General features: G+C 47.0%; 6 protein-coding genes across 6 annotated transcripts; all 6 read left to right on the top strand.

Moving 5' to 3' along the window:
- Nucleotides 1–6: 6 nt before the first annotated feature.
- On the top strand, nt 7–435 carry LSM04_009138 (Ribosomal protein L7Ae/L30e/S12e/Gadd45; the record flags this gene model as incomplete). Its single annotated transcript, XM_067334081.1, has 1 exon — nt 7–435. The coding sequence occupies one exon, from the start codon at nt 7–9 to the stop codon at nt 433–435; it is 429 nt and encodes a 142-aa protein (XP_067186490.1).
- Nucleotides 436–1,117: 682 nt separating this feature from the next.
- Nucleotides 1,118–2,758, top strand: LSM04_003952 (Major facilitator; the record flags this gene model as incomplete). The annotated part of the gene is made up of 1 exon (XM_067334080.1): nt 1,118–2,758. The coding sequence occupies one exon, from the start codon at nt 1,118–1,120 to the stop codon at nt 2,756–2,758; it is 1,641 nt and encodes a 546-aa protein (XP_067186318.1).
- Nucleotides 2,759–3,716: 958 nt separating this feature from the next.
- LSM04_002528 (Major facilitator) lies at nt 3,717–4,502 on the top strand (the record flags this gene model as incomplete). Its single annotated transcript, XM_067334079.1, has 1 exon — nt 3,717–4,502. The coding sequence occupies one exon, from the start codon at nt 3,717–3,719 to the stop codon at nt 4,500–4,502; it is 786 nt and encodes a 261-aa protein (XP_067186260.1).
- A 161-nt stretch (nt 4,503–4,663) lies between these two features.
- On the top strand, nt 4,664–5,368 carry LSM04_005716 (Major facilitator; the record flags this gene model as incomplete). The annotated part of the gene is made up of 1 exon (XM_067334078.1): nt 4,664–5,368. The coding sequence occupies one exon, from the start codon at nt 4,664–4,666 to the stop codon at nt 5,366–5,368; it is 705 nt and encodes a 234-aa protein (XP_067186382.1).
- Nucleotides 5,369–6,327: 959 nt separating this feature from the next.
- On the top strand, nt 6,328–7,968 carry LSM04_003702 (Major facilitator; the record flags this gene model as incomplete). The annotated part of the gene is made up of 1 exon (XM_067334076.1): nt 6,328–7,968. The coding sequence occupies one exon, from the start codon at nt 6,328–6,330 to the stop codon at nt 7,966–7,968; it is 1,641 nt and encodes a 546-aa protein (XP_067186305.1).
- A 959-nt stretch (nt 7,969–8,927) lies between these two features.
- LSM04_002036 (Major facilitator) lies at nt 8,928–10,574 on the top strand (the record flags this gene model as incomplete). Its single annotated transcript, XM_067334075.1, has 1 exon — nt 8,928–10,574. The coding sequence occupies one exon, from the start codon at nt 8,928–8,930 to the stop codon at nt 10,572–10,574; it is 1,647 nt and encodes a 548-aa protein (XP_067186249.1).
- Nucleotides 10,575–11,298: the final 724 nt, after the last annotated feature.

The raw sequence follows: 11,298 nt of genomic DNA, 5'->3' as shown, positions 1-11,298 counted from the left end.
CATCAGATGGCAGACGAGATCCAGATTGAGAAGCAGGTGGAAGAAACCCCTCTCGTCAGGGTGGTGGATGCAGAACCTGAAACCCTTAAGGACGCCATTCGCATCGTCGTGCGCAAGTCACTGGAGGTAAACGGACTTGTCCGTGGTCTCTCCGAGGTTGCCCGCGCTCTCTACCGCCGCACAGCGCACATGTGCCTTCTGGCAGCTGACTGCGAGGACGAGGAGTATAAGAAGCTCATCAAGGCACTGGCCACACAGGGGAACATTGACTTTGTGGAGGTGGAATCGCGCGACGAGCTTGCAGAATGGGCCGGTCTTCAGAAGACAAAAGGCGACGGAAGTGTAAAGACCTTCAAGTGTTCTTGCGTTGCTATCAGGGATTTTGGCGAGCGTACAAAGTCTCTCGAAGTGCTACTTGGTCAACTCGCAAATTAATACACCAGGTGATTCTCTCTTAAAGTGGATACACAAACATTTCCTTTATCATTTTATTAAGTTTACTTTTTCTATAACTTAATTCTGGTAAATTCCTGTGTTGTACTTCCTCAACTACAACTGTTTCATTTTGAATTCTCTCTCAAAATAAAAAACAAAAACAAAATTAAACCTTCTTTTTTTATTTTTTCCCTTTAAAGGCATTCCAACCAAAATTTAGATAAACAGACACTTCAGGTATACATTGTTTAATATTCAAACTTAGTTTCAATTGTCAGTCGTTACACACGACAATATCAATTGGCAACCGCAGCAAACACGCATTATTTTAAAAAACTACAGCCATAACTCAGAAGCAGTTCCAAAGCACAATAGCCTATGAACACACAACAAGAGAGCAAACAAACAAATACATAAAAAATATCGTTTATCATCGACAGTAATTACTATTTTCAGTAGAGAAAACAAAAGTAATGTGCTTTTTTTTTTCTTTTAGAATATTCTGAAAGATGCCGTTACCTTACGTCTGTCTCACTTTTTTCAATCTTTCATTCTTCATTGCATTATTTTCCCCATCCCTTACACTTGTGGTATTTTGTTTTATTTGTAGATCTTAACTGCGCAAGAGTGTAAACACAACAACTAAAAGTCAAGCACACAGGGATTCGACTCCAAGGAAAAAATGAAGACGGCTCCTGATGAGTACCCCACTGAAGAAAAACAACCTGACGATGCAATCACAACATCCGACGACGCCCCTGCATTCTTCTCGTTGAAGAATCTGAAGGTTGCACAGGTGCAGGTGGTTGGAGGGACGCTTTGTGGTTTCTCAATTGGCTTCGTTGCCGTGTACGCCCGCTTGTACCTCATCTCGACAGACTGCTCTATGTACAAGACGCCTACTGCCTGCAATACTGTGCTGAATGCGGATTGCGTGTGGAACACCACCAGTAATGTGTGTGGGTGGAGCGACTTCACTTGTGAGTTGGTACACAATACTGAGACCGCTTGCCTTGCCGACAAGAGGTGCAACTGGGTGTACAGTGACGAAAAGTGCACGAACCCTGTTGGTTACAGCTCGGCCTACAGCGGTATCTTTGCTGGTGCGATGATTGTGGGCGCCATGATTGGATCTATATTTGCCGGGCGATTTATTGCACGGTTCGGCCACAAGGTGTCATTTCTGGTTGTTGGCATTGTTGGCGTCGTGGCGTCGGTGATGTACCACGCTGCTGCTGCCGCGGATCAGTTCTGGGTGCTGTGCGTTGGTCGTCTGCTCATTGGTACTGTGCTTGGTTTGGTGTGTGTCGCCTGCCCGATGTACGTTGACCAGAACGCACACCCGAAGAACTCCAAGGTGGATGGTGTGCTGTTCCAGGTGTTCACCACATTCGGCATCATGCTTGCTGCCCTGATGGGATTGGCCCTCGGTCAAAGCATTAATTTCGACACGAACACGAGGATGAAGGGCCGTATGGAGGGCTTCTGCGCCTTCTTGACGCTAATCTCTCTGCTCATGATTGCGCTTGGTATCTTCCTGGGTGAGAGCAAAACAACATTTATTGGTGGAATTCGTGCCGGTGAACGTGTTTTGGACCCCAAAGAGTACGGCTACGTGAAGATGATTGGACCAATGTTAATTGGTGTGACAGTGGCAGGGACGTCACAGTTGACTGGTATCAATGCTGTGATGTTTTACGCGCCGACGATCATGGGCAGGCTTGGGATGGAGCCTCTTGTGGGAAACGCTGTGGTGATGGTGTGGAACTTTGTGACGACTCTGGTCTCGATCCCGCTTGCCTCATTTCTCACGATGCGTCAGCTGTTTGTCGCGTCTTCGCTCGTGGCATCCCTTGCATGTTTGTTTCTGTGTGGTGTCCCTGTGTATCCTGGCGTGGCATCGACGCGTGCAAAGAACGGTGTTGCGATCACTGGAATTGCCGTGTTCATTGCTGCATTCGAGTTTGGCATTGGCCCATGCTTCTTTGTACTGGCCCAGGATCTGTTCCCACCCTCGTTCCGTCCGAAGGGTTCATCCTTTGTAATGATGGTGCAGTTCATTTTCAACATTACCATCAGCGTATTCTTCCCGATTGCGACGGAAAGGATTTCTGGCGGCCCGTCTGGTGACCAGGACAAGGGCCAGTCGATTGCGTTCATTTTCTTTGGCGGGATTGGTATGATCTGCTTTGTCCTGCAAGTGTTCTTCCTCTTCCCTTGGGAGGAGAGCGATGCGAAGGCCCCTGCTGAGGAGCCCCCAGTGGAGAATGATGAACACTCACCGATTGAAGTTGCCACTCCTCAGAATCGGCAGACGGCATGAGCGGGATCACGTGCTGTCATGCGGATATGTATATTTCAACCCGCAAGGAGAAACCCAGACGGAGAAGGTGGAGAAATTGGTTCTTTGTGGCTCCCATGCTGCAGATGACTTCCCCAACCCACGCAACCGCACACCCACCCCCTTCTGTGCTGGTGTTGCTGCAAATTGTTTTAAAGGGTTCGTGGTTGGAAGCAAAACAAAGCAATGAGTACATGCGAGCGGTATTTTTTTTTTTTACTTTCTTGTTTCTTTACCCTTTCTACATTGTTTACTTTTTCTACTTTTTGTGTTCATTGTAAGAGATTCTTTTCTTGCACTAAGAATAAGTTTTTTTTTCAAATATATTTTTGGTATTTCAATTCAATAGCCTCGCTCGCAAAAATATATATATTTTTTAATCTGAATATTTGTTTTACTGAGAAAAGTGAATGAGCTTTGTTATTTTCTTGTTTACTGAAAACCTTGAAATGGACGATTACTATGTTTGTAGATTGTAGAGGGATATAATTGGGAAAAGGCAACGTTGACACTTGCTGCGGAGGAGGAGTTGTAGCTGTATTTTTTTTATTGTTTATACGATCCCTAACTATCACTTGCGATAATGGTGTGGTGATTGTGACCCTTTTCCTGTCGGCGCCAAGACGTTGTAGGAAAAAACAAGGGATTTATGTGTCTAGCATGATGTGTTTGGTGGTAGATAAGATCTGTGATCCCTTTGACTACACTGCTCCACGTCGGTAGTAGTCTTTTTTACGCTTTGTATTTGGGTAGGGGCTTATGTGTGCTTCTTAATGACCCCACGTTTGTTCAATTTCGTGTGTTGACTCTTTGAGTTTGCAATGTTTCTTACTTTCCGTACACTTGTGGTATTTTGTTTTATTTGTAGATCTTAACTGCGCAAGAGTGTAAACACAACAACTAAAAGTCAAGCACACAGGGATTCGACTCCAAGGAAAAAATGAAGACGGCTCCTGATGAGTACCCCACTGAAGAAAAACAACCTGACGATGCAATCACAACATCCGACGACGCCCCTGCATTCTTCTCGTTGAAGAATCTGAAGGTTGCACAGGTGCAGGTGGTTGGAGGGACGCTTTGTGGTTTCTCAATTGGCTTCGTTGCCGTGTACGCCCGCTTGTACCTCATCTCGACAGACTGCTCTATGTACAAGACGCCTACTGCCTGCAATACTGTGCTGAATGCGGATTGCGTGTGGAACACCACCAGTAATGTGTGTGGGTGGAAGGGCTTCACGTGTGGGTTGGTACACAATACTGAGACCGCTTGCCTTGCCGACAAGAGGTGCAACTGGGTGTACAGTGATGATATTTGCAAGAATCCGACAGGCTACAGCGCCACCTATAATGGTATCTTTGCTGGTGCGGGGGTTGTTGGAGCCTTGATTGGATCTATATTTGCCGGGCGATTTATTGCACGGTTCGGCCACAAGGTGTCATTTCTTGTTATCGGCATTGTTAGCGTCGTGGCGTCGGTGATGTACCACGCTGCTGCTGCCGCGGATCAGTTCTGGGTGCTGTGCGTTGGTCGTCTGCTCATTGGTACTGTGCTTGGTTTGGTGTGTGTCGCCTGCCCGATGTACGTTGACCAGAACGCACACCCGAAGAACTCCAAGGTGGATGGTGTGCTGTTCCAGGTGTTTCACCACATTCGGCATCATGCTTGCTGCCCTGATGGGATTGGCCCTCGGTCAAAGCATCAATTATTGACACGGACACGAGGATGAAGTGGCCGTATGGAGGGCTTCTGCGCCTTCTCGACGCTAATCTCTCTGCTCATGATTGCGCTTGGTATCTTCCTGGGTGAGAGCAAAACAACATTTATTGGTGGAATTGCGGTGCCGGTGAATCCGATGCTCTGGACCCCAACGAGTACGGCTACGTGAAGATGATTGGACCAATGTTAATTGGTGTGACAGTGGCAGGGACGTTGCAGTTGACTGGTATCAATGCTGTGATGTTTTACGCGCCGACGATCATGGGCAGGCTTGGGATGGAGCCTCTTGTGGGAAACGCTGTGGTGATGGTGTGGAACTTTGTGACGACTCTGGTCTCGATCCCGCTTGCCTCATTTCTCACGATGCGTCAGCTGTTTGTCGCGTGTTCGCTCGTGGCATCCCTTGCATGTTTGTTTCTGTGTGGTGTCCCTGTGTATCCTGGCGTGGCATCGACGCGTTCAAAGAACGGTGTTGCGATCACTGGAATTGCCGTGTTCATTGCTGCATTCGAGTTTGGCATTGGCCCATGTTTCTTTGTACTGGCCCAGGATCTGTTCCCACCCTCGTTCCGTCCGAAGGGTTCATCCTTTGTGACGATGGTGAACTTCATTTTCAATGTTGTCATCAACGTGTGCTACCCGATTGCGACGGAGGCTCTCTCCGGCGGCCCGTCTGGTGACCAGGACAAGGGCCAGTCGATTGCGTTCATTTTCTTTGGCGGGATTGGTATGATCTGCTTTGTCCTGCAAGTGTTCTTCCTGTTCCCTTGGGAGGATAAGATTGCGCATATAAGAATATTTTTTCTTCCAAGGAGAAACCCAGACGGAGAAAATGGAGAAATTTGGTTCTTTGATGGCCCCATGGTTTTCAGATGACTTCCCCAGGTGCGCAACCGTCACCCTACGCCCCTTCTGTGCTGGTGTTGCTACAAATGGTTTTAAAGGGTCTCGTGGTTGGGGTGAAGCAAAACAAAGCAATGAGTACAGTCGCTGGAGCGGTCATTTTTTCAAATTTTGTGTCTCTGAACAATTGTGTTGTCCCTTTCTACATTGTTTACTTTTATGTACATTTTATGTTATAATATCCCTATGAGATTCTTATTCTTTTTATACCCTTAGATATAAGTTTTTTTCAAATATATTTATATGGTATTTCAATTCTTAATAGCCTCGCTACCAAAAAGGAAGTAGGTAATATTTTTATTAATCTGATATAAAAAATTTGTTTTACTGTAGAAAAGTGAATGAGCTCTTGTTTTTTTCTTGGTTTGATGCTGAAAACCGTTAAAATGACCAATTACTATGTTTGTAGATTGTCCAGGGATATAATTGGGAAAAGGCAACGTTGAAACACTTGCTGCGTGAGTAGGAGTTCGCAATGTTTATACTTTTTTTTTTGGGTTATGCAAAAGTAGGTGAGCCCTAACTCATCATCTTACTGGGATAATGGTGTGGTGATTGTGACCCTTTTCCTGTCGGCGCCAAGACGTTGTAGAAAAAAAAAGGGATTTATGATGTCTAGCATGATGTGTTTGGTGGTAGATAAGATCTGTGATCCCTTTGACTACCACTGCTCCACGTCGAAAGTAGTCTTTTACGATTTGTATTTGGGTAGGGGTTTTGAGAGCTTTTTACTAAGTGACCCCTTGTTTGTTCACATTTCGTGTGTTCTGACCTGGTCCCCTTTGATTTTGCAACTGTTCTCTATTGGTTTCCGTAGCACTGGTGGTATTTTGTTTTGTTTGTAGATCTTTAGAGTGTACCGGCGACAGACAAAAGTAAAAACAAGCAAGACTAAAAAGTCAACCACCACAGGGATACGACTCCAAGGAAAAATGACGACGGCTCCTGATGAGTACCCCACAGAGGAGAGAAGACACAGCAATGCAACACCGATATCCGACGACGCCCCTGCATTCTTCTCACTGGACAATCTGAAGGTTGCACAGGTGCAGGTGGTTGGAGGGACGCTGAACGGCTTCACTATTGGCTTCGTTGCTGTGTACTCCCACTTCTACCTCATCTCGACAGACTGCTCTATGTACAAGACGCCTACTGCCTGCAATACTGTGCTGAATGCGGATTGCGTGTGGAACACCACCAGTAATGTGTGTGGGTGGAGCGACTTCACTTGTGAGTTGGTACACAATACTGAGACCGCTTGCCTTGCCGACAAGAGGTGCAACTGGGTGTACAGTGATGATATTTGCAAGAATCCGACAGGCTACAGCGCCACCTATAATGGTATCTTTGCTGGTGCGATGATTTTGGGCTGCATGATTGGATCTATATTTGCCGGGCGATTCGCTGCACGGTTCGGCCACAAGGTGTCATTTCTGGTTGTTGGCATTGTTAGCGTCGTGGCGTCGGTGATGTACCACGCTGCTGCTGCCGCGGATCAGTTCTGGGTGCTGTGCGTTGGTCGTCTGCTCATTGGTATTGTGCTTGGTTTGGTGTGTGTCGCCTGCCCGATGTACGTTGACCAGAACGCACACCCGAAGAACTCCAAGGTGGATGGTGTGCTGTTCCAGGTGTTCATCACATTCGGCATCATGCTTGCTGCCCTGATGGGATTGGCCCTCGGTCAAAGCATCAATTTTGACACGAACACGAGGATGAAGGGCCGTATGCAGGGCTATTGCGCCTTCTCGACGCTGCTCTCTCTGCTCATGATTGCGCTTGGTATCTTCCTGGGTGAGAGCAAAACAACATTTATTGGTGGAACTGTTGCCGGTGAAGATGCGCTGGACCTGAACGAGTACAGCTACGTGAAGATGATTGGACCAATGTTAATTGGTGTGGCAGTGGCAGGGACGTTGCAGTTGACTGGTATCAATGCTGTGATGAATTACGCGCCGACGATCATGGGCAGGCTTGGGATGGAGCCTCTTGTGGGAAACGCTGTGGTGATGGTGTGGAACTTTGTGACGACTCTGGTCTCGATCCCGCTTGCCTCATTTCTCACGATGCGTCAGCTGTTTGTCGCGTGTTCACTCGTGGCATCCCTCGCATGTTTGTTTCTGTGTGGTGTCCCTGTGTATCCTGGCGTGGCATCGACGCGTGCAAAGAACGGTGTTGCGATCACTGGCATTGCCGTGTTCATTGCTGCATTCGAGTTTGGCATTGGCCCATGCTTCTTTGTACTGGCCCAGGATCTGTTCCCACGCTCGTTCCGTCCGAAGGGTTCATCCTTTGTAATGATGGTGCAGTTCATTTTCAATGTTGTCATCAACGTGTGCTACCCGATTGCGACGGAAAGGATTTCTGGCGGCCCGTCTGGTGACCAGGACAAGGGCCAGTCGATTGCGTTCATTTTCTTTGGCGGGATTGGTATGATCTGCTTTGTCCTGCAAGTGTTCTTCCTCTTCCCTTGGGAGGAGAGCGATGCGAAGGCCCCTGCTGAGGAGCCCCCAGTGGAGAATGATGAACACTCACCGATTGAAGTTGCCACTCCTCAGAATCGGCAGACGGCATGAGCGGGATCACGTGCTGTCATGCGGATATGTATATTTCAACCCGCAAGGAGAAACCCAGACGGAGAAGGTGGAGAAATTGGTTCTTTGTGGCTCCCATGCTGCAGATGACTTCCCCAACCCACGCAACCGCACACCCACCCCCTTCTGTGCTGGTGTTGCTGCAAATTGTTTTAAAGGGTTCGTGGTTGGAAGCAAAACAAAGCAATGAGTACATGCGAGCGGTAATTTTTTTTTTTTACTTTCTTGTTTTTTTATCTTTTCTACATTGTTTACTTTTTCTACTTTTTGTGTTCATTGGAATAGATTCTTTTCTTGCACTAAGAATAAGTTTTTTTTTCAAATATATTTTTGGTATTTCAATTCAATAGCCTCGCTCGCAAAAATATGTATATTTTTTAATCTGGATATTTGTTTTACTGAGAAAAGTGAATGAGCTTTGTTATTTTCTTGTTTACTGAAAACCTTGAAATGGACGATTATTATGTTTGTAGATTGTAGAGGGATATAATTGGGAAAAGGCAACGTTGACACTTGCTGCGGAGGAGGAGTTGTAGCTGTATTTTTTTTATTGTTTATACGATCCCTAACTATCACTTGCGATAATGGTGTGGTGATTGTGACCCTTTTCCTGTCGGCGCCAAGACGTTGTAGGAAAAAACAAGGGATTTATGTGTCTAGCATGATGTGTTTGGTGGTAGATAAGATCTGTGATCCCTTTGACTACACTGCTCCACGTCGGTAGTAGTCTTTTTTACGCTTTGTATTTGGGTAGGGGCTTATGTGTGCTTCTTAATGACCCCACGTTTGTTCAATTTCGTGTGTTGACTCTTTGAGTTTGCAATGTTTCTTACTTTCCGTACACTTGTGGTATTTTGTTTTATTTGTAGATCTTAACTGCGCAAGAGTGTAAACACAACAACTAAAAGTCAAGCACACAGGGATTCGACTCCAAGGAAAAAATGACGACGGCTCCTGATGAGTACCCCACAGAGGAGAGAAGACACAGCAATGCAACACCGATATCCGACGACGCCCCTGCATTCTTCTCACTGGACAATCTGAAGGTTGCACAGGTGCAGGTGGTTGGAGGGACGCTGAACGGCTTCACTATTGGCTTCGTTGCTGTGTACTCCCACTTCTACCTCATCTCGACAGACTGCTCTATGTACAAGACGCCTACTGCCTGCAATACTGTGCTGAATGCGGATTGCGTGTGGAACACCACCAGTAATGTGTGTGGGTGGAAGGGCTTCACGTGTGGGTTGGTACACAATACTGAGACCGCTTGCCTTGCCGACAAGAGGTGCAACTGGGTGTACAGTGACGAAAAGTGCACGAACCCTGTTGGTTACAGCTCGGCCTACAGCGGTATCTTTGCTGGTGCGATGATTGTGGGCGCCATGATTGGATCTATATTTGCCGGGCGATTTATTGCACGGTTCGGCCACAAGGTGTCATTTCTGGTTGTTGGCATTGTTGGCGTCGTGGCGTCGGTGATGTACCACGCTGCTGCTGCCGCGGATCAGTTCTGGGTGCTGTGCGTTGGTCGTCTGCTCATTGGTACTGTGCTTGGTTTGGTGTGTGTCGCCTGCCCGATGTACGTTGACCAGAACGCACACCCGAAGAACTCCAAGGTGGATGGTGTGCTGTTCCAGGTGTTCACCACATTCGGCATCATGCTTGCTGCCCTGATGGGATTGGCCCTCGGTCAAAGCATCAATTATTCAACGGATATAAAGATGGTTGGCCGTATGCAGGGCTTCTGCGCCTTCTCGACTACCCTCTCTCTGCTCATGGTTGGGCTTGGTATCTCCCTGGGTGAGAGCAAGACCAGGTTCACTGGTGGCAAGGGCGGTGAGGGTGATTCCGATGCGCTGGACCCGAACGAGTACGGCTACGTGAAGATGATTGGACCAATGTTAATTGGTGTGACAGTGGCAGGGACGTTGCAGTTGACTGGTATCAATGCTGTGATGAATTACGCGCCGACGATCATGGGCAGGCTTGGGATGGAGGCTCTTGTGGGAAACGCTGTGGTGATGATATGGAACTTTGTGACGACTCTGGTCTCGATCCCGCTTGCCTCATTTCTCACGATGCGTCAGCTGTTTATCGCGTGTTCGCTCGTGGGATCCCTTGCATGTTTGTTTCTGTGTGGTGTCCCTGTGTATCCTGGCCTCGCCAGCGGGAGCGTTAAGAACGGTGTTGCGATCACTGGAATTGCCGTGTTCATTGCTGCATTCGAGTTTGGCATTGGCCCGTGTTTCTACGTACTGGCCCAGGATCTGTTCCCACCCTCGTTCCGTCCGAAGGGTTCATCCTTTGTGACGATGGTGAACTTCATTTTCAATGTTGTCATCAACGTGTGCTACCCGATTGCGACGGAGGCTCTCTCCGGCGGCCCGTCTGGTGACCAGGACAAGGGCCAGTCGATTGCGTTCATTTTCTTTGGTTGCATCGGTCTTGCGTGCTTTGTTCTGCAGGTGTTCTTCCTGTTCCCTTGGGAGGATAAGAAAGCAGGAAGCGGTGACGCAGAGCATCACTCAGACTCTGATGGCCGCTCTCCTGTTGAACTTGGGAAACCCGGTAACGTCCATTCATCGTAGTGTCATTCTTGCGCTTACAAAGAGAATTTTTTTCTTCTATATATAAATGGAAAATGAAGAAATTTGTACGATAAAATGGTTTTTCGTGGCTCCCAGGTGGCAGCTGTCCCCCTACGCTCTTCTGCAGGTGTTGCTACAGATGGTTTTTGGGGGTCTCAGAGTTGGGGGCGGTGAAGCAAGAAGAGCAAGGGCAGTCGCTGGAGTGGTCATTGTGCCAAATTTTGTGTCTCTGAACAAATTGTGTTGTCGCGCGATAATCTCTGATGTAGATTTCATGTTATAATATCCCTATGACTTTCTTATTATTTTTATACCCTTTGATATAAGTACTCCGAAGGTATGCATATGCATATGTGTTTCAGATTGCTTTAACATTCGTTACCATAAGGTGAAGGTAGGTAATGTTTTTATTATTGCTCTGCTTGATAAAGAAACTATATTTTATGTAGATAAACTCAAAGCTCGTTTTTTTTTTTTTTTTTTTTGATGGCTGAGCGCCGTTAAAATGACCAAATCAGTACTCCAAGGTCCAGTAACAGTTCGAGGAGTTCTAAAAAACTTCGTGAGTATTAGTTCGCAATGTTTATACTTTTTCTTTTTTGGGTGAGCAAAAGTAGGTGAGTGGTGACGCCATTATCTTACTGGGATGTTGGTATGTTTTGTTTTTTTTCCTACGGCAACGTAAAAGAAAAAAGGGATTTTTTGATTTTGCTGTTTTTCTTTG

The sequence above is a fragment of the Trypanosoma melophagium genome (genome assembly GCF_022059095.1).
Source record: "Trypanosoma melophagium isolate St. Kilda chromosome Unknown ctg7segment1, whole genome shotgun sequence".
NCBI classification, from domain to species: Eukaryota; Euglenozoa; class Kinetoplastea; order Trypanosomatida; family Trypanosomatidae; genus Trypanosoma; species Trypanosoma melophagium.
The sequence above is the reverse complement of the archived record's forward strand: the minus strand, read 5'-3'. Positions and strand labels throughout refer to the sequence as shown.